The sequence below is a fragment of the Carcharhinus amblyrhynchos genome, chromosome 21, assembly GCF_965287045.1.
Source record: "Carcharhinus amblyrhynchos chromosome 21, sCarAmb.v2.hapA, whole genome shotgun sequence".
In the NCBI taxonomy this organism is placed as follows: domain Eukaryota; kingdom Metazoa; phylum Chordata; class Chondrichthyes; order Carcharhiniformes; family Carcharhinidae; genus Carcharhinus; species Carcharhinus amblyrhynchos.
Window position 1 is genome coordinate 47,531,614 of NC_137344.1, and position 23,194 is coordinate 47,554,807.

At 45.8% G+C, this 23,194-nt stretch overlaps 1 protein-coding gene across 1 annotated transcript in view; it reads right to left on the reverse strand.

Moving 5' to 3' along the window:
- The window catches only part of tmem94 (transmembrane protein 94), a 137,611-nt gene extending 126,815 nt beyond the window's left edge, over nucleotides 1-10,796 (reverse strand). Inside the window, exon 1 of the mRNA XM_080209105.1 lies at nucleotides 10,680-10,796. Coding sequence (XP_080065231.1) covers nucleotides 10,680-10,700 — 21 coding nt within the window. The 5' untranslated portion in view covers nucleotides 10,701-10,796. The remainder of the gene's footprint in view (nucleotides 1-10,679) is intronic.
- Nucleotides 10,797-23,194: the final 12,398 nt, after the last annotated feature.

Here is a 23,194-nt window from a genome sequence, read left to right on the forward strand (position 1 = left end):
TTAAGGTGTTGCCTCTTATTGCCCGCGATCATTTATATTTATATGAGAGAATGAATTTACTTACCCTTGAAATGAGTTAATTTTAAATAACACAGCAGGAAGCTTTTTGTATTTAAAAAGGGAAAATGTTTATTTATTTTTCATACCCTTAGCCTGAATGTTATTAAACATAGAAACATAAAAGAGCAGGAGTAGGCCATTCGGCCCTTAGATCCTGTTCCGTCATTCAATATAATTATGGCTGATCCTTCATCTCAATGCCATACTCCAGCACTCTCATTACACATTACTAGGTCTAAAATACTCTGTTCCTAACTTGTTCCAGAACACTGTTGTAAAGAAAATAAGTATCACTCATTCTCTTACTCTTCAAGTGCACCAAAACTAGGCGCACTTGAAAGTAAAACAATGAAAATTTCAGTGGAATTTTGTTTATCTCCTGGCCTGACCAACAGCAAGTCAAAAATCAGAAAGAGTGTCTTTGTCCTCTTGAGAGAAGGGAAGTAGGCAAACAACAGATAATGACAAGCCAATGAGTCTAACAGCAGGGAAATTATTGGGAAAAATTCTGAGGGACAGAATTAATCTTCACTTGGAGAGGCAAGGATTAACCAAGGATAGTCAGCATTGCTTTATCAGAGGACATCATGCCTAACAAATGATTGAATTTCGAAGTGGTGACTAGGTGTGTAGATGAGGACAGTGCATTTGTTTATTTCCCACATGGACTTCAGTAAAGCTTTTAACAAGATCCTGCACAGGAGACCCAAGGTAAACTGGAATCAAAATTGGGTGTAAGCATTTGGATGAGTACTTGAAACACCACAGCATGTAGATCAAATGCTGGCAAATGGGATTAGAATAGATAGGTGCTTGATGGATTGGCTGATGGGCCTCTTTCTGCACTGTGAAACTCTATGACTATGAAAGATTAACACAGGCAGAGGATGTTGGCCAAAGGCTGCTTCTGTGTCTCGTAGTGTTTTATTTTTATTCATTCGTGGAACACGAGTGTCACTGGCTGGGCCAGTATTTATCACCCATCCTGAGTTGCTCTTCAAGTGAATGGCTTGCCAGACCATCTCAGAAGGCAGCTGAGAGTCAACCACGTTGCTGTGGCTCTGGAGTCACATGCAGGCCAGGCCAAGTAAGAATGGCAGATTTCCTTTCCTAAAGGACATTAGTGAACCAAATGGGTTTTTCCAACGATCGACAATGGTTTCATGGTCATCAGAAGATTCTTAAGTCCAGAATTTTGTTTTGGAATTCAAATTCCACCATCTACCATGGCAGGATTTGAATTCGGCTCCCCAGTACATTAGCTGAATTTCTGGATTAATAGTCTAGCGATAATGCCACCAGGCCATTGCCTCCCCCGTAGGGATCGGTATTGGGTCCCTTGCTACGTGAGATGTAAATAATGAACTCAACAGGAATGTGGGAGATACAATCAATAAGTTCACAGATGGCACAGAAGTTGATGGTGTAATAAATAGCCACGAGGAATTACAGAATGATATAGACGCGCTGGTCAAAATAGCAGAACAGTGGCAAATAGAACATAGAACATTACACTGCAGTACAGGCCCTTCGGCCCTCGATGTTGCGCTGACCAGTGGAACCAATCTAATGACCCTCTAACCTAAACTATTTCAATGTTATCCATGTGCCTATCCACTGACCATTTGAATGCCCTTAAAGTTGGCGAGTCCACAACTGCTGCAGGCAGGGCATTCCACGACCTTACTACCCTCTGAGTAAAGAACCTACCTCTGACATCCATCCTATAATTACCACCCCTTAATTTAAAGCTACGTCCCCTTGTGTTAGCCGTCACCATCCGAGGTAAAATGGAATTCAATCCTGAAAAGTAAAAGGGGAGGCATTTTTGGAGGGCTAACAATGCAAGGGAATACACAGTGAAAGGTAGGCTACTAGGAAGCACAGGAACCAGAGGGACCTTGGGGTGCTTGTCTATAGGTCCCTGAATACAGCAGTACAGGTAGGTAAGGTGGTTACGAAGGCATGTGGGATACTTGCCTCTATTAGCCAAGGCACAGAACTTAAGAGCAGGAAAATTATGATGGAGCTATAAAATGGTTGTTAGGCCACAGATGGAGCCGCCACATTATAGGAAGGCTGAGATTAAACTACCGAGTACAACGAAGGTCCAACAGGATGTTACCTAGGCTGGAGCTTTTCAGCTATGAAGACAGGCTAAGGCTGTTTTTCATGCAGCAGAGAAGACTGAGGAGGGGACTTGATTGGGATGTACAAAGAACCGAGAGGTAAAGAAACTTTTCCCCTTACCTGAGGGGGTCAATAACCAGGGGGCACAGACTTGAAGCAATAAGCAGGAAATTTAGAGGGGATTTGAGGAAAAGCTTTTTCACGCAGAGGATGGTGGGAATCTGGAACTCGCTGTCTGACAGTATGATCGATGCGGGAACCTGCACAAATTTAAGCATTTAGATGAGTACTTGAAACGCCACAGCATGTAGGTCAAATGCTGGGAAATGGGATTAGAATAGATAGGTGCTTGATGGATGGGCTGATGGGCCTCTTTCTGCACTGTGAAACTCTATGACTATGAAAGATTAACACAGGTTGATTCTCAAATTTGGCTGGCTGCCCTTGGTATTCAGTCTGTTTAAAAATCTACTGTTAAAAATATATTTTTCACAATTTTTAACACTGTAGTGACAGGAGATTTGACAGAGGTGTTCGGAATAATGAGGCTTAATAAGGAGAAACTGTATAGAATTATGTAGAATGTACAACACTGAGGCAAGCCATTGTATCCAACTGTCATACTATCTCACCCTACTGGAGACTAGACTGCACAATACTCCAAGTTTGGTACAATTATAGGAGGGTCAATAACCAGAGGGGACAGATTTAAGATAATTGGCAAAAGGGGAGAGATGATTCTTATAAACACAGCATGATATGACAATTTGGAACATACTGAGTGTGTACTGGAAGCAGATTTGTAATGGAAAAGCTTTCATGGCTGTTGTGAAATAGCAATGAAATGGAACTAAGTGAATAGTTAGTTAAAAGAGCAATGTTCCAAATGGCCTCCTCTGTGCTGCACGATTCAGAGAACGTCATATAACACACAAATGCGGTTTTTCCAAAACAAAAGGTCACCCTATATATCCAGATTGTGATGACCCACATTGTGTAGCAGGAATGATGGCCAAATATCAATGTTTGGCATTATTCCTCAAAACATTGTGCAATTAAACCCAGAAATCCAAGTTTTCAGTGATTCGAAGTTTCTCCATGCTGATTGAGATCAGAATGCTGGTTTTGTTTGCAGAAAGGTTCAACAGTCTGGACATATTATGCCACTGGCATTTTGTACTGAAGTAAAATTCTCCTCAAACAACAAAAAGCTATCACAGTGTAGCACAGCAAGAGGTTCTTTAGCCAAACATGTCTGCATCAGCTATCAAGCACCTATTTATTCTAATCCCGTTTCCCAGCACTTGGTCTTGTATGCTATGGCATTGAGAGCTCACGTAAATCCTTAAATGTGGAGGGTTCTCACCACTGCCACTCTTTCGGACAGTGATTTCCAGATTCCTATCTTCCTACCAGATTCTGGGTGAAAAGATTTTTTCTCAAATCCCCTGCCCATTAACTCAATTCTATGCCCCCTGGTTATCCTATATAGGAAGGATAGTTCCTTCCTATCCACCCTATGTATATCCCTCATAATCAGCTCCCTGCCACAGCCTCCTGTGCTCCAAGGAGAACAAGCCCAGCCTCTCTTCATAGCTGAAACACTCCAGCCAGCCAACACCTTAGTGAGTCTCCTTTGTGCACTTTCTAGTGCAATCACAACTAATGTGACAACCAGAACTGCACACAGTGCTCTAGCTGTGGCCAAATTAACATTTTATACAGCTCCATTATAATCTTCTTGCTTTTACATTCTGTGCCTTAGCTAATAAAGGGTAAGATAAAAATAAAGTGGCTATCACTAAAAAAAGGACTGGCAGTCTTACGATTTCACGCTTACTGTCTTTGCGGATGACAGCCATGTGATACCTTGTATTCCAAATAGTTTTTGAATAAAATCAAAGTTGGGAGTTCAAAAAAAATAAAAAGTATCCCAAAAGCCTTCTCAAATCCCTCATCTACCTGTCCTGCTGCCTTCAGACATACACCCCAAGGTCCCTCTGTACTTCCTAGTTTCATCCTATTCATTGTGTATTCCCTTGCCTTGTTAGCTGTGCTATCTTTCTTTTGTGCTGATGCACACAAAACAGCACACAGCGTTTAAATGTGGTTGCTTCAATAACTTGAGTAGCTGATTATCTCCCTATTTCAACTCAATAGTGACCTTTCAGAACATCAAAGTACCGGATTTCCTTTATTCGCTCCCAAGCATTGTTGTGACAGCTTCAATTTGTCAAAAGGACCCTGCAGCTCGTTCGTTCGTTTTTCTGTGCCTATTGTTACTTTTCATTGAACTAAACTCTTCCTGGATTGTGGCCTTGGCAAGAAATACATTGCATTTCTTTACATTGAAATTCTCACTGGTCACTTCTCTGCCCAATTCATAAGCATTTTCAAATTCTTCTTGCAACTTTGAAGTGTTAAATGGAACACCTCTTCCGTTACAGCCATAGCAGTCTACAGTGAAGTGAGAATGAGAATTGTGTCTTGTTGTCAGCTGTTCACACTCTTGCTTGACCACAAGGTTCTGGGTTCAAGACCCGCGATGTGGAGATGCCGGCGTTTGTCTGGGGTAAACACAGTAAGAAGTCTCACAACACCAGGTTAAAGTCCAACGGGTTTGTTTGATAGTAAACACCACAAGCTTTCGGAACGCTGCTCCTTCATCAGGTGAGAGACTCTCACCTGATAAAGGAGCAGCGTTCCGAAAACTTGAGGTGTTTACTATCAGATAAACCCATTGGACTTTAACCTGGTGTTGTGAGACTTCTTACTGTGTTTAAGACCCACTCCAGGGCTCGAGTACAAAATTCAAGGCTGGCTTGTCAGTGCAGTACTAAGGGAATAACTGTACAATATGAGGTGGCATCTTTCAGATGAGGACCCACCTGCTGGCTCAGGTGGGTATAAAAGGTCCCATTCTGATAAGGAGCAGGGGAGAAGGATTGGGGTGGTGAAGAGACAATAGAGCCAATGTTGAGTCTGGATGACCATTCTTGAAACACTGGCTCTATGCCACAGTTTTTAAAGGGACACGCTCTGGATTTTCCTGTGGTTTGGTATAAATTAGTGAAGGTGGAGTAGAAGGAGAACTTGAGCTATTGGAGTCCTGCAGTATGAGATTATGAGGTTTCCTTTGGTATTGTGCTCTGGGACGTGACTTACGATTGTCGACGCTGGATAGAATAAAATGTTCTAGCATCACAGACACTGTCAGGCCTGCTGAGATTTTCCAGCATTTTCTGTTTTGGTTTCAGATTCCAGCACCCATAGTAATTTGCTTTTACTTGAGTTATATCAGGTGTCCAGGCCAACATTTATCCATTAATCAATACCATAATAGATCCGGTTATTATCGCACTGCTGTTGGAGGGAGCATGCTGTGCACAAATTGACTGCCGTGTTTCCTACATTACAACAATGAGTATATTTTAAAAGTACATCACTGGCTGTGATGCATCTTAGACATCCAGTAATTATGAAAAGCACTTTATAAATATACGTCATTCTTTACCTTGTTCCGCATGTTTTAATAGTATTTGCAGATTAAGCTCAACCTCTCACTAATTAACAGTTGCACTCTGATCAACTAAATTCATATATCTGACACCTCTTAGTGCTCATTAATACCATATGGGGAATGTCACTGCTAGACCATTCTATTCTCCCCAGCGTCAACAATCATAGGTCATGTCATCCAGCAGGATACCGAAGGAAACCTCATAATCCGATCTCATACTGCAGGGCTCCAATAGCTCCAGTTCTCCCTCCGCACCAACTTATACCAAATCACAGGAACACCCGCACTATGTCTCTTTAGAAACTGGGTTGAAGTGCCTCAGAATCAATTATAGAATTCTGCAATGCAGAAGGAGGCTATTCAGCCCATCAAGGCGGCATCAACCACAATCCCACCCAGGCCTATCTCGATAACTCCATGCATTTACCCTAGCGCGTTCCCCTGACACTATGGGGCAACTTTAGCATGGCTACTCCGCCTAATCCACACGTCTTTGGATTGTGGGAGGAAACATAGACAGGGGGAATGTGCGAACTCCACACAGACAGTGACCCAAACCAGGAATCGAACCCGGGTCCCTGGCACTGTGAGGCAGTAGTGCTAGCCACTGTGCCACCCTCCCCAATACATGGTGGATCCTCAAAAAGCAAACCAATTCTCTCTCTCCAGCCTCAAATCTCCCTCTTCATCACCCTGGATCATCTGTTTTAGTCGCTGAGAGATCAATATTGACTAAGAAACTAGGAGAATTCCCCTGCTCTTTTTAGCATAGCGCTGTGGGACCTCTGACATCTTATCCAAAAAGGGTTGGCGCAGTGCAAACAGTTTCACTTTTCATGCAACCTGTGCTATACTTGATAAGACACACTGCACTTGGAGCAAAAATAAGCTCTAATGCATAAACATAAAAATCTATTTCAACACCTGACCATGCATCCTTTCTTCATTACCAGAAACGTTATTTACAAGCATCAACTGTCATTCTGCCTTCTCACTCATTAAAACTGTCTCTTGTAATTACTAGTAATATTTCTTCAATATTGCTCAACTGCAGAATGTGCCATTAAACTTGGAAAGCGCCTGTTATCTTCAACGCTCTCAAATGATGCCTTGGGATCTTTTATGTCCACCCAATAAGGCAGATGGGACCTTTGATTAATGTCTTGTTGGAAAAGCAGGAACAGTGCAGGCGGTCTTACTTCTAACCCAACCTGCACCACACTAGATTAGACACCATTTTGGGGTCACATGTTTTATATCATCTCTTAGAGGAATCCAGTTTACCTTTCACCAAACCAGAATGTGTCGTGCAAATACACCACTATCCGTCACACAAAAGAAATGCGCACAATGATAAATAATGGCACAGAGCCAGGCCATTCGTCCCACAGCTCAGTGCCAGTGTAAATGTTCAATTTTTTTCATCAGCATCTGCTTCTATTTCATCAGCATATGCTTCTATTTCTTTCTGCATCACGTATTTAGCTAGATTCCCATATCACTGCTTCTTGACTAGTGTTTATTTAACAGTGGAGATCTGGGAATGAATACAAACGTAGTTTCTCATGAGAGTGTTTAGACAATCTCTGACACCAAGCACAAAGTTCAAGCTTCTCATAATCACTATCCAAATCCAATAAGTCAACCTTGCTATGACTCCACAGAATCCTTTATTACGTATGGCTAAAAGCTTGGCAAATACTTGCTGTTCCATTCTAAGTCGCCCATTTTGTTGCCCTATGTTATTTGATAGGGGAAAAAGTCCAATGGTCAATGCATTGTGTTATATAATTGCATGAGAACAGCTTGACTGTAATCACTGCAAAATCAGAGCATTAAACCACTGAAATATTAGTGAATGCAGCAATACTAAAAGCACGTAAAACATCCAAATACACATTCCCCAAGCATCAGTGTTAGAGCCCTTGCTTTTGCAGATATACATGTACGGGTCACCATTGCAAAATTTGCAGAAGGTATGAAACTTGGAAACATTGTGAACTGAGAGGCAAATGAGTTGATGGAAAGGGTGGACAAGTAGCAAGTGAAGTTCAATGTGAAGAATTGAGAAGTGATTAATTTTGGTGGGAAAATATATATATTTGGTAGGAATAATACAAAATAAAGAACACAACTCTAAAGGGATGTATATGTGTGCAAGAATCATTGAAGGTGAGACAGTAATAAAGAATACTGTATCTTACCCTTTATTACAGGGGCACAGGCTACAAAAGCCAAAAGGTTATGTGGAACTTGCAAAAGGCACTAGTTTGGCTCAACTGTGTGCAGTTCTGTGCTGTAGGAAGTATGTGAACACACTGACCAAGTGCAGAAGGTTCATAAGAATGATTCCAGGGATGCGGAAGTTAAGTGAAGACAGATTGAAGAAGTTAGGGTCGGCATGGTGGTACAGCAGCTAGCCTCGCTGCCTTACAGTGCCAGAGACCCATGTTCAATTTCAACCTTGGGTGACTCTATGCAGAGTGGGCAGCACTGTGGCACAGTGGTTAGCACTGCTGCCTCAGAGCACGAGGGACTTGGGTTCTATTCTCGGCTTGGGTCACTGTGTGGAGTCTGCATGTCCTCTCCACGGCTGTATGAGTTTCCTCCAGGTGCTCCAGTTTGCTCCCACGTCCGAAAGACATGCTGATTAGATGTATTGGCCGTGCCCAATTCTCCCTGAGTACCTGAACAAGCTCCAAAGTGTGGTGATTAGGGGGTTTTCATACTAACTTCGTTGCAGTGTTAATGTAAGCCTACTTGTGACACGCATAAATAAATATATTTGCATTTTCTCCAGGTGCTTCAAAGGTGTGTAGTTGAGCTAGATTGCCCATGCAAAGTTGCCCCTCAGCGTCCAAAGGTGCATTAAGTCAGGGCAAATGCACAGGGTTACAGGGAAAGGCCTTGGTAAAATGCTCTTTCAGAGAGGAAATGGCCTCCTTGTACTGTAGAGAGTCTGTTATATGTTTTTCTTGGAAAAAAGACTGGGAAGAGACTTGGTAGAGGTGTTCATAATGAGGAGGGGTCTGGACTGAGTAGTTAGGGAGAAACATTCCCAGTCGTGAAAGGATCGAGAACAAGAGGACACAGATTTTGAGTAATCGACGAAAGAAACAGGATACGAGATTTTTTTTTGAAAGGTAATGGTTAAGGTCTGGAATGCACTGCCTGAGATTGCGTTGAAGGAAGGTTCAAATGAAGCATTCAAGAGGGAATTTAACAGTTATGTGAAAGGGAAGAACGTGCAAACTTGCAAGAAGACAGCAGAATGGCACGAAGTGAACTGCTCATTCTGATAGCTGGTGCCAAATGATCTCCTGAGCTGTAACAACTCTGACAAATGTAATCAACTGTGTTCTCGTGACAGGTTCTCCAAAAAACTAAAAATACATCACTTTATAGAGCTCTGATGTAGGGTCATCCGGACTCAAAATGTTGGCTCTATTCTCTCTCCACAGATGCCATCAAACTTACTGAGATTTTCCAGCATTTTCTGATTCAGATTCTAGCATCCATAGTGATATTTTTCTCTCCTTACAGATGCTGCCAGAGATTTTCCAGTGTTTTCCGTTTTAGGTTTCAGATTCCAGCACTCAGTAATTTGCTTTCATCTGCAGTAATTTATTTCTCTAACTCTCCCTCTCCCCCTCTAACACTTGCCCTTCCTCTTTCATCTCCCTAGCGTATTCCATAAAGCCTTCTTATTTCCTCTTCTTGTCGCATCAATCCCACACTATCCTCTCCCCCATTCCCTACTCCTCTAGCCCCCGATTCCCCACCTCATTATCCCTTATATGCATCCCACCCCCCATCCGTTGCCCCCCTCCTTCTCCTATGCCCCCATTCAGCCCTCCTCAAACCCCCTTCCATTCCCCCAACTCGCACCCCCCTCTCTCACCCCCCCATTCCCCCCACACTCTCTCATTCCCCATCCACCCTTCTCAACCCCCTCCCCCATTTCTCCCTTTTCTACAATTCCCTCCTCCCTCTGCCCCCCAATCCATCCTCTTGCTCCCTCTGCCCCCCATCCACCCTCTCGCTCCCTCTGACCCCCCCCGTCCACCCTCTCGCTCCCTCTGCCCCCCCGTCCACCCTCTCGCTCCCTCTGCCCCCCCAATCCATCCTCTCGCTCCCTCTGCCCCCCCAATCCATCCTCTCGCTCCCTCTGCCCCCCCGTCCACCCTCTCGCTCCCTCTGCCCCCCCGTCCACCCTCTCGCTCCCTCTGCCCCCCCGTCCACCCTCTCGCTCCCTCTGCCCCCTCCCCATCCACCCTCTCGCTCCCTCTGCCCCCTCCCCATCCACCCTCTCGCTCCCTCCGACACCCCCGTCCACCCTCTCGCTCCCTCTGCCCCCCATGCACCCTCTCGCTCCCTCTGCCCCCCCATGCACCCTCTCGCTCCCTCTGCCCCCCATGCACCCTCTCGCTCCCTCTGCCCCCCCATGCACCCTCTCGCTCCCTCTGCCCACCCATCCCCCTGCTCCCCATCCCGCCATTTCCTCTGCCACCTTATCCCCCCACTCCCTTTGCCACCTCATTCCCTCACTCCCTGTCCTTCCACTCCCCCATATACCACTCCTTCTGCCCCTTCCCATCCCCCTCCACCACACCCCCACCCTCTCTGCCCCATTCCCCCCTCTCTGTTTCCCCTTTTCCTTCCGCCCATTCTCCCCTCTGCCACCTTCTCCCCCGTGCCCCCATTCCTCCCTCTCTCCCCATCCCACCCCCATTTCCCCATCTCTCTCCCCCTCCCCCCATTCTTCCCTCTGCACCCATTCCCCCCACCATCCATTCCCCCTCCTTCTCTCCTTTTTCCCTCAATCACCCCCTCCTCCCCCACTCCCCTCTCCCACTCCCCCTCCTACTCCCACTCTCCCTCCCCCCGCTATTCCTCTGCCGCCAGTTTCCTTGTCCCTGGCCCGGACATTATGGAAACACTTTGCCAACCACCTGAGCAGTGCCTGTACCTGGTTCTTGATGTCCTGCATCTTCACGGTGTGGGGGTGGCCGTGCCGGACGATCCCCGGGGCCGATACCAAGACTGAACCGGCATCGGGAAAACACTGGCGTCCGGGAGCGGGGGACCGCACATGCGCACTGGCGGCCGGGAGGGGAGCCGCACATGCGCAATGGAGTCGGGGGCTTGGGGCCGCACATGCGCACTGGAGTCCGGGAGTAGGGGCCGCACATGGGCGCTGGAGTCAGAGAGCGGGGGACCACACATGCGCACTGGAGTCCAGGAGCGGAGGGTCGCACATGCGCACTGGTTTCCTTTGGCCGGGGGGCGGGGGGAGCCCCAGCACTGGAGTCAGAGAGCCGGTGACCGCACATGCGCACTGGTTTCCCTTGGACGGGGGGAAGCCAGCACTGGAGTCAGAGAGCCGGTGACCGCACATGCGCACTGGTTTCCCCTGGCCGGGGGCGGGGGGGGAAACACCAGCACTGGAGTCAGAGAGCCGGTGACCGCACATGCGTACTGGTGGCCGGGTGCGGGGGCTGCTCATGCGCACTGGTGTCCGGCCCAATCTGTGGACACGCATGCGCAAAATACGCCGGATCAGCGCGGCAAACTGCGCACGCGCGTGATTAGACGGCGTGTCCAGAATACGCAGGCGCAATTCCAGAGTGCGTATCAAGTAAGATAATATGAGTTAATATTAGGGCAAATTATGGGGAAATATTTCTTCAGTTCATAATCGGTGAAAGAAGTTTGAAATCTGGACAGCAAAAGATGTTGAAAATCCCACATAGTTGGTTTGATTTTGGAGTGGGAGGAAAGCCAATTGGATTCCAAGTTAGCACATTGCACTGAGCCTGAGAGACTGCACTGGGCAAGCTGCATCCTGATAAACCCAGCAGCTGAAAATAACCCTGTAGAACATTCCCATATATCCTCACCATCCGCTCACACCATCACCACAACTGCCTCAGCTCATCTGCTGCTGAAATCCTCATCCATCCCCTTATTAGCTCTGGACTCTTTGACTATGCTCCTGGCCAGCCTCACATGTTCCACCCTGTGTGAACTTGAGGTCATCCAAAACTCCACTAGCTGTGTCCTAACTCACACTAAATCTCATTCATCCATTATCTTGCTGACCTACATTTGTTCCCACTCAATCCATGCTTCGAATCCTGTTTTCAAATCCCTTGGCAACCTCGTCCCTTCCTACCTCAAATTTCCTCCAGGTCCACAGGCCTATCCTAGTATCTTCAGATTTCCTGATTTTAATAATTTCACCAGCTCTCAGATGTCTAGGCCCTCAGCTCTAGAATTTCTCCCTAAGCCTTTCTGACTTTAAGTTGCACTTAAAGCCAACTCTTTGACCAAGCTGTTGACCCCCCTCCATCCGAAATATTCAGTGTGTGTTTCCAGGTCACATTTTGATTGATCATACTTCTGTGAAATACTTTAGTGTATTTTACGAGATTAAAGACACTAAAAATCACAGAATGCCTACATTGCAGAAGGACACCATTCGGTGCATCAAGCCTGCACTGACAACGATCCCACAGGCCCTATCCCTGTAACCCTGTATATTTACCCTGCTACTACTAATGAACAATTTATCATGGCCAATCCACTTAACTCGCACATCTTTAGGCTGTGGGAGGAAACCCATGCAGACACGGGGAGAACTCCACACAGACAGCGACCCAAACTGGGAATCAAACCCAGGTCCCTGGCACTGTGAAGCAGCAGTGCTAACTATTGTGTCACCATACCGCCCTATGCTTCTGGTCTAGGGTGACTGTCTACATCAAGATTGCACGCTCTCTCATTTCTACTCTAGTTTTCTCCCATAGTCCAAAGATGTTCAGGTTAGGGGATTAACGGGATAAATGTGTGGTTGTTATGGGGCTAGGGCAGAGGGGTGGGCCTGGGTAAGGTGCTTTGTCAGAGAGTTAGTTGAGACTCAGCGAGCCGAATTGCCTTTTTCTGCACTGTGGGAATTCTGTGGTTCTATAACAAGCCTATATAGAACAATATAGCACACTAACAGCCCATTCAGCCCATTGTGCCAGTACTGAATATTTTTTGGAGCTCTGTAATTAAAATACCACGTTCCCTGCGTTTTCTCCACAGCCCTGCATTTCATTTCCCTTCAAGAACTTATCTAATACTATATTGAATGTGATGCAGATTTATCAGTAAGAAGTCTTACAACACCAGGTTAAAGTCCAACAGGTTTATTTGGTAACAAACGCCACTAGCTTTCAAAGCACTTGCTGTTCCTTTGTCAGGTGAATGGGTGATCTTTTCACAAACAGAGCATATAAAGACACAAACTCAATTTGTAGAATAATGATTGATATGCGAGTCTTTACAGCTAATCAAGTCCTAAAGGTACAAACAATGTAAGTGGAGAGAGCATTAAGCACAAGTTAAAGAGATGTGTATTGTCTCCAGACAGGACTGTTAGTGAGATTTTGCAAGTCCACGCAAGTCATGGGGGTTACAGATAGCGTGACATGAACCCAAGATCCCGGTTGAGGCCATCCTCATATGTGCAGAACTTGGCTATAAGTCTCTGCTCAGCGACTCTGCGCTGCCGTGTGTCATGAAGGCCACCTTGGAGAACGCTTACCCGAAGAACAGAGGCTGAATGCCCATGACCGCTGAAATGTTCCCCAACAGGAAGAGAACAGTCTTGCCTGGTGATTGTCGAGTGATGTTCATTCATCCGTTGTCATAGCGTCTGCACAGTCTCCCCAATGTACCATGCCTCAGGACATCCTTCCCTGCAGCGTATCAGGTAGACAATGTTGGCCGAGTTGCAAGAGTATGTATCGTGTACGTGGTGGATGGTGTTCTCACGTGAGATGATGGCATCCATGTCGATGATCTGGCATGTCTTACCGAACCCACTCAGGTCAACCTATAACACAGACTACGCTGACAGGCTTTGCCATCACACCTCTCTCACACTCCTCAACCACCTCATACACCAGCTCTACAGCAAATGCCGCACTCTGGAAACCAAGATAGAGTCCATATTCACAACTTGCGCTCAGGATGCAGACCAGCTGTGAAACTTGTCAGACTACACACTTCAACCAGATGAAATCAAAGTTCTCAATTTTTGCCCCACTACCAAATTAGCGCTCATTAGTCTCACAGCAGACACAGAGGATTTCATCAGGCGAATGAGGCTGTGGGAGTTCTTCTACAAACCCCAAGAAGCCAACAGCGAACACAATGAGATAGCCAATGAACCGGAACAGCCGACAGAGAGATCTGCAGTGCAGCAACCAAAGAGGAAAGAATCGAATTGGACTCCTCTGGAAGGCTGCTGCTGTCGACTTGACATGTATGCCCAAGCCATCAGGAGGTGCTTCAACACCAAATTCATCAGCAGTACTTGCAAGACAGCCCCGAACATCACCCAAGCATAACGCAATGCCATCCGCGCTTCAAGACCAACCGCAACATCGTCATCAAACCAGCAGACAAAGGAGGGGCCATCATCATACTGAACAGAACGGATTCTGCAAAGAAGTGTACCGACAAGTGAACAACGAGGAACACTACAGACAGCTACCCGCAGATCCAACCAAAGAACACACCCGTCAACTCAACACTCGGATCAAGACCTTTGACCTGGATCTTCAGAGCACCCTTTGTGCTCTCATCCCATGTACTCCCCGCTTTGGAGATCTCTACTGCCTCCCGAATATACACAAGCCTCCCATCGTATTGGGCAATGGGACCCTGTGCGAGAACCTCTTCAGCTACGTCAAGGGCATCCTGAAACCCATTCTACAAAGAACCCCCAGCTTTTGTCGTGACACTATGGACTTCCTACAGAAACTCAGCACACATGGAGCAGTTGAACCAGGAGCACTCCTCGCCACAATGGATGTCTCGGCACTCTACACCAGGATGCCCCGTGACGATGGCATTGCTGCAACTGCCTCAGTACTCAACGCCCACAACTGCTAGCTTCCAGTGAAACACCCCGGCCAGCTGGCTTTTCAGAGATCAGGGGATTGTATTACAATTTTGCGTAAATTACCAGTTCGTGCCCTGCCTGAGAATCCCAATTTTTAGCTGGCGCCCCATTTGGCAGGGCTTCAGGATTGCCATGGGCTATCTGACAGGGCTGGAGAATCCCTCCCATTATCTAATATATAAGCAATGTGCACAGCATTTGGCAATTCTAATTCCTGGGAAATTATCAGTGACACAGAATGTAAGCAGAATAACACAAGAAATAGAAACTGGAGTTGGCATTGGACATTCGAACCTACTCTGCCACTCAGTAAGATCATGGTTGATTTTCAGCCTCAGCTGGTGGTAGGATGGCATGGTGGCACAGTGGTTCGCACTGCTGCCCACAGTGCCAGGGACGCAGGTTCGATTCCAACCTTGGGTGACTTCTCTGTGTGGAGATTGCATGTTTTCCCTGTGTCTGCGTGGGTTTCCTCCGGATGTTCTGGTTTCCTCCCATGATCTAAAGATGTGCAGGTGAGGTAGATAGGCCATGGTAAGTTGCCCCTTAGTGTCCCAAGGTGTGTAGGTTAGGAGGATTAGGCATGGTAAATGCACACAATCAGGGGGATAGAGCAGAAGGGAGGACCTGTGTAGGATGCTCTTTCAGAGAGTCGGTGCAGACTCAATGGGCTGGGTGGCCTTTTCTGCACTGTAGGGATTCTATGATTCTAACTCCAGTTGCCCGTACTTTGTCCATATCCCTTCATTTTCTTAGTTCCCCAAGGTTTGTCTGTCTTAGCCTTGAATATGCTCAATAACTGCACATCCACAGCTCTCTGGACAGAGAACATAAGAAATAGGAGCAGGAGTAGGCCATCTAGCCCTTCGAGCCTGCCCCGCCATTCAATAAGATCATGGCTGATCTGTCCTGGCTCAGTTCCACATTCCCGCCCTCTCCCCATAACCCTTAATCCCCTCTCTTATCAAAAACGCATCAACCCGCGTCTTAAAAATATTTAGCGAGGTAGCCTCCACCACTTCAACGGGCAGAGAATTCCAGAGATTCACCACCCTTTGAGTGAAGAAGTTCCTCCTCAACTCCGTTCTAAACCACCCCCCCTTTATCTTGAGGCTGTGCCCCCTAGTCCTATTATCCTTTCTGAGCGGGAAGAGTCTCTCCACCTCTATGCTATCCATCCCATTCATCATCTTATACGTCTCAATGAGATCTCCCCTCATTCTTCTAAACTCTAACGAGTACAAGCCTAATTTATTCAGCCTCTCCTCATAGCTCAACCCCCTCAACTCCGGCATCAGCCTAGTAAACCTCCTCTGCACTCCCTCCAAGGCCAAAATATCCTTGCGTAAGTACGGCGCCCAAAACTGCACACAGTACTCCAGCTGCGGCCTCACCAATGCCCTATACAGCTGCAGCAAGACCTCCCTACTTTTATATTCAATCCCCCTCGCTATGAAGGCCAGCATCCCATTCGCCTTCCTGACCACCTGCTGCACCTGCAAGCTGGGTTTTTGCGACTCATGCACAAGGACCCCAAGGTCCCTCTGCACCGTCGCCTGCTGCAGTTTTTCGCCATGTATGTGATAATCCTTCCTACCATTATTCCTACCAAAGTGGACCACCTCGCACTTGCCAACATTAAATTCCATTTGCCATTTCCTGGCCCATTCGCCCAGCCTATCTAGATCCTTCTGTAGACTCTCCACACCCTCCGCACAATTTGCCTTTCCTCCAATCTTGGTGTCATCAGCAAATTTCGACACCCTACACTCGGTTCCCTCCTCCAGATCATCTATATAAATGGTAAATAGCTGAGGCCCCAGCACCGACCCCTGAGGCACTCCACTAGTCACCATCCGGACGCGCGTCCGGGAACCCACTTTCTCCTCCTCCATCTGCACCAGAAACTCCACCATACAATGATCACTCTCCCCAAGAGGATCCTTCACTGCAAGGTCCCTAATTCTACCCGCCTCATTACATAGCACCAGATCCAAGATAGCTCGCTCCCTCGTCGGCTCCAACACACACTGTTCGAGGAAACTATCCCGGCAGCATTCCAAGAACTCCTCCTCGAGCCCACCGCGTCCAACATGGGTCGACCAATCTATATGTAGATTGAAATCCCCCATAACTACGGCTGTCCCATTCCTGCACGCCTCACTTATTTGTGCGTTAACAGCCCGCCCCACCTCCAGATCATTATTTGGGGATCTATAGACGACACCCACCAGCGTCTTCTTCCCTTTGCTGTTCCTAATCTCTACCCACAACGATTCCGCTTTCTGCTCCTTGGCTCCAATATCATCCCTTGCTACCACCCTGATGCTATCCTTAATCAGCAGAGCTACACCCCCCCCTTTTCCCTCCTGCCTATCCTTCCTAAACACTTGATATCCCTGGACATTCAGCTCCCAGTCCCTGTCACCTTGCAGCCACGTCTCTGTAATGGCCACCAGATCATATCCATTTGTGCTGATCTGCGCCACCAGCTCATCCACTTTATTCCGAATGCTTCGTGCATTCAGGTAAAGTGCCTTCATCCCAGCCTTCACCTGGACCCTATTTGCCGTAACGCCACCAAAGATTTACAATCTGTCAAGTGAACAAATTTTTCCTTTTTTCTGTCCTAACTGGTTGATCCTTAATTCTGAGACTGTGACCCCTTGTTCTAGATACCCCAATGGGCGTTTGATCTGATATATTTCATTGTTCTTTATTCGATCTTGTTAATCCATCATGCATTGTTACGTTCTTTATTGTCCATAAGGATAATGCTCCGTTCCATTAGGAGTCAATTATTTGGATTAAAAACATCTTATCAGGAAATCTCTAATTTATTGGGCTGTATAAGAAATATGTAAAAGGCAAGGTAAAGTGGCCATAGTCCCAGGTGACCATAGGCTGCTCTCCGCTTTGATGGGGAGCGCTGACTTGTGGTGACTTAACATAAGAACTAGGAGCAGGAGTAGGTCATCTGGCCCCTTGGGCCTGCTCCACCATTCAATAAAATCATGGCTCATCTATTCGTGGACTCAGCCTTACTTACCCACCTGCTCACCATAACCCTCAATTCCTTTACGGTTCAAAATCTTATCTATCCTTGCCCTTAAAAACATTCAACAAGGCAGCCTCAACTGCTTCACTGGGCAGGGAATTCCACGGATTCATGGTCCTTTGGGTGAAGAACTTCCTCCTCAACTCAGTCCTAAACCTGCTCCCCCTCATTTTGAGGCCATGCCCCCAAGTTCTACTTTCAACCTCCCTGCTTCTACCTTATCTATTCCCTTCATAATCTTATATGTTTCTATATAATCTCCCCTCATTCTTCTGAACTGCAATGACTACAGTCCCAGTCAATCTCTCCTCATAAGCCATTTAACCCAAGGATCACCATACCTCAGGCAAGGGGCAAGATTGAGAAGATGGGGCCTTCGTGAATAACCTCAGCTGAGCGGCATGATGGCACAGTGGTTAATACTGCTGCCTCACAGCATCAGGGACTTGGGTTCAATAAGGCTTCGCAGCTGTGTGGAGTTTGCACATTTTCGCCATGTCTCCTTGGGTATCCTCCAGGTGCCCCTCCCACAGTCTAAAGATGTGCGGGTTAGGTGGATTGGCCATGCTCAATTACCCCTTAGTGTCAGGGGGACATGCAGAGTAAGTACATGGCGTTATGGGGATTGTTGTCACTGCGGGCCTGATGGGCTGAATGGCCTCCTTTTGAACTGTAGGGAATCCATGTTTCTATGGTATGGGAATTGAACCGGCACTGTTGGTATTGCGCTGGATCAGAAACCAGTTGTCCAGCCAACTGATCTAAACCGACCCCTTTATAAAGAATAAATTTAGCACTGATTTCAATGGCCTGTTTTACTTCTGCATAATCATAATTCAGAATAAATGTATTTTACAAATTTAGCCTGAGCATTGCTGTTTGAGAGCGTGTCGTTGTTCTACCCGTCAGTGAGAACTGAAGACAACCTCAATTGTCAGGTATTTTGGGAAACGGGAAATTGGTTGATTGTTTTCGTAAACCTCTAAGGCAGTCTACTGTTATGTTTGTAAATTATTCCCTGACCCTAGTAAAGGGAAACATCAACATATAAACTAGAGAAATGTTGGAAGAGATATTGCTGATCATGGAACTTCCAAAAGTCATATTAAAACTATGAGCGTATTTGTTCAAAGTTGTAAATGATCTGGAAGAATTGATTCTGTGTTATTGGATCAGTTTGAAAAGGAGTTATCTTACTGGGGGGAAGTGCTGAGAAGTGATGTAGCCACAGTCAAACTGCTGTCTTCCTTTAAGAGGACACAATGAGTAAACAGTGTCAGGTTGAAAAGGTAGTTTTTAGGCTGCCTTGAATATCTCAGCGAATTTGACAAGTTTCTCAAAGAGCATTTGAAAAGTTACCAATATTGTGGCTCAGGGAAGAGCCACAGAATCTACGAATGGCAGAATGGCTCTCAATTCATCAATGAGGTTAAAGATGCCAAATACTATGCCATAATAGTTGAATCAACAGCAGATGTGAGCCATGTGAACCAATTAGCATTAATTTTAAAATATGTGACCAGTGATGGTGAAGATGTAGATTGATTTCTGTTTTGTCCAGCTACAATTCCACACGGAGCCTGGAATCAACTGTTTTGGAAATCATTGCAAATTTACATGTGGATGTCAAAAACTGTCAAGGGTAGAGTTTTGATAATGCCCAGATATGGCAAGAAAATATTCAGGTTTATGAGCAAGACTGAACGATGCCAGCCCCTGTGCATTATTCATCGCATGTTTCAGTCATTCCTTGAATTTAATCTGCAACGCTGCAGCTGAGGCAGCAATACGTTTTTTTGACTTTTGGTTTCCACGCATTGGTGGAATGTGTTGCAATCACTCTTGGAGCAGGGACATAGAAAACATTTGATGGTCAAAAGAACTTGTGACATCAGGTGGTCCACTCATGCGGGTGCTGCTTTGGCTTTGAAACTGGACTTTGTTGATATGCTTACGTGACAGCAAATTCTGAGAAACCACATGTGAAAACTGAAGCAACATCAGCATAGAAGTTTGAAACGTACAATATTGCAGCTTTTGCTGCCTTGTGGAACACGCTTACTTCAAAGAATCAGTGCCGTCAGCAAATTGCTGTAAAATATTGATACAACTTCATCTAACGTTTCACAATTGTTAGCCTCATTTGGAAATTTTATCCTGGAAGTTCGAAATAACAATACCTCAGTGGAAGCAGAGGTGCAAATATTAATGAAAAGGACAGGTCAGTCTGATGATGAGAAGGTATAAGGCGCAGGAAGTTATTTTCTGATGAAACTAGAGACAATGAAACCACTTGTAAAGGGAAAGAGAAGATCATAGTTGAGACTGTCAGTGTTATTTGTGACATAGTAATGGTACAATAGCAGAGTAGATGTGAATCTCTGAAGAAAACTGTTCAATTATTTTCCGTGCTTTTCGACAGAACGTTGGATGTGAATGCCACAATGAAAAATGAATGAATTCTACAGGGAGAATGTAGACACAATCTTTTTTAAAGATGAAGTGAAACAATTCATTCATTTCGTCAATAATGATGAGCTCCGTGGTTCAAAGTCACTAGTTGATTTGTACAGATTTGTATGTGATGGTTTGCAGGCAACCTTTCCAAGCTGGAAAGCATTCTGAAAATATTTTTAACAATAACTAATCTTTTGGATGAGCATTCTTTCTCTGTATTGAAAAGAGTTAAAAATTATCTGTGAAGTACAATGTGTAATACTGATGATTGAAAATGCACTCTTGCAAGATTTTATCTCTAATGATGCTATTGATGATTTTGTGAAGAAAAGCTATCTAAATTGCCATGGATTACAAACAACTGATGAAACTAGAAAATCTTAAAAAGATATCCTTCTTCCCTATTCTCCTGTTTATAGAATCCCTACAGTACAGGAAGAGGCCATTTGGCCCACTGATCCTGTACCAGCCACAAACCCACCCAGGCCCTACTCCTGTAACCTCACTGGTCCTCCTGACACTATGGGGCAAATCACATGACCTGTAAACCTAACCTGCACATCTTTGGAGTGTGAAAGGAAACCAGAATGCCCGGAGGAAACCCATGCAGACACGGGGAGAAAGTGCAAACTCCACACAGGCAGTGACCCAAGATCAGAATTGAACCCAAGTTCTGGTGCTGTGAGCCAGCAGTGCTAACAACTGTGCCACCCCTAACTTTTCAAACAGGACCACTATTTGCTGGTCTGATATCATGGCTGTCACTCACAGACACTTATAACCGGTGAGTAATTGCCATCCCCCCACTGCTCTCAGTATTGGCCTTCAGAAAGTCTCTTTTGGGTAAGGAATGGAATCCTGCCAGACAGTTGCCAGTGGAGCCACTGATGTTGGACTTGGACTGACTGGGCTGCACTTGATTGGAGTATTTACTGCTGCTTTGGACTTTTTCTGGCTCATTCTGTCTTGGCCTGAACTATGCTGGAATCATAGAATTGGCTGATTTCTCATCTCATTGCTTGTCAGCCAGTGCCGTGTTTGCTTGCCTCAAGACACAGAGATCATGAATCAACCACCTCCACCTTCATGCTGACAACAGAAATACTTGGATTTCAACTGATCAAAATTACAGGCTTGTTTCCATATGTTAAAAGAAAAGAAAGCAGTTAGGCGCTGGTTTGTCATTAGTGCATTTTGTTTTGTATTTTTGTGACTTGCATTGTGGAATTGAATTTGAATTCACCGATTACAAGCTTGTTTTCATAAGTTACAATGCCAACGAGCAATGATTTGTGTACTTTCGTACTTTGTTGAGTTCCTGTGGCTTCCATTATGGATTTGAGTTAATCAATCACAGGCTTGTTTGCATAAGTTAAAAAGCACTGAAGCAGTGACTTGTGTACTTTTCTGTATTTTTGTGGCTCACATTGGTTGAGCTGAGGGTGGACGTGGTCAGGAGGACAATGATGTCATTTAGGGGCAGGGTTTGATGACATTAGGGGTAGGGATTGGTGGGCAGGGACTTGAAGTCACCGAGGGAGAAGCCCCTAAAATGTAAGTCCACCCCTGGATGCATGTTCAGCTGCTTGAGTCCTAAGCTCTGAAATTCCCTCATTATCTCTCCTCCTTGCATACCCCACACCCTTCATCACAGGGGAACATGCTGCAGTGGGTCGCCATCGGCAAGACTGGAAGACCCTGCTGGCGAGAAGCCATGAAAATTTAAATTTTGGCTCATAATGATCATAAGAAGCACCTTGGGACATTTTACGGTTATGGATACTATTTAACTACAAGTTGTTGTTGTTATTATGTGAGCCTGCTGAATATGAAGTAAAAAGAAGAATCGTGAGATAGAAGAATACGAAATCTACACAAGCTGTACAAAGCATGGTATCCAAAATTTAAACACGTAATCTATTAGAACAGAGAACCATACAGCACAGGAACAGGCTCTTTGGCCCACAAAGCCTGCGCAGATGCACAGTTTGTATCCCTCTGTTTGCCTCCTGTTCATGTGTTTAAGGTGGATGCCTGGAACACACTGCCTGGAATGCACGTTTCTTAAGTGCCTACTTCCACCACCACCACTGGTAGTGTGTTCCAGACACCCACCACTCTCTGTGTGAAAAAGCTTCCCCGCGCATCTCCCTTAAACTTATCACCGCTCACCTTAAACCTGTGCCCTCTTGTAATTGACATTTCTACCCTGGGAAAAAGCCTCTTACTATCCACCCTGTACATTTTTATTTGTTTGTTTTTATTCCAATTCAATCAAGGAGAGATACAAAATTGTCCAGAGGGGCAATTTTTTCACACAGAGGGTGGTGAGTGTGTGAAGCAAGCTGCCAGAGGTAGTAGCAGAGGCGGGTGCAATTTTGTCTTTTAAAAAGCATTTAGACAGTTAAATGGGTACGATGGGTATAGAATTATCATAGAACCCTACAGTACACAAAGAGGCCCTTCGAGTCTGTACCGAACACAATCCCACCCAGGCCCTAACCCCATATCCCTACATGTTATGCCCACTAATCTACACATCCCTGGACACTAAGGGACAATTTCTTAGCATGGTCAATCAACCTAACCCACACATCTTTGGACTGTGGGAGGAAACCGGACTGCCCAGAGGAAACCCACGCAGACGCGAGGAGAATGTGCAAACTCCACACAGGCAGGGACCCAAGCTAGGAATCGAACCCAGGACCCTGGAGCTGTGAAGCAGCAGTGCTAACCACTGTGCTACCGTGCCGTCTTGCATATAGAGGGATATGGGCCAAATGTGGGCAATTGGGATTAGCTTAGGTTTTTTAAAACAGAAAGGGCGGCATGGACAAGTTGGGCCGAAGGGCCTGTTTCCATGCTGTAAACCTCTATGACTCTATAAATCAAGTCCAATTCAGAGTCTCAACAAGTTGAGACATTCCTGATCCAAGCTGACAAGACAGGGCTCTCACCTCCTGTCTTGGGCTTGATCTACATGATCCAAGCTGGAGTAGGAATAGCTCCTCCT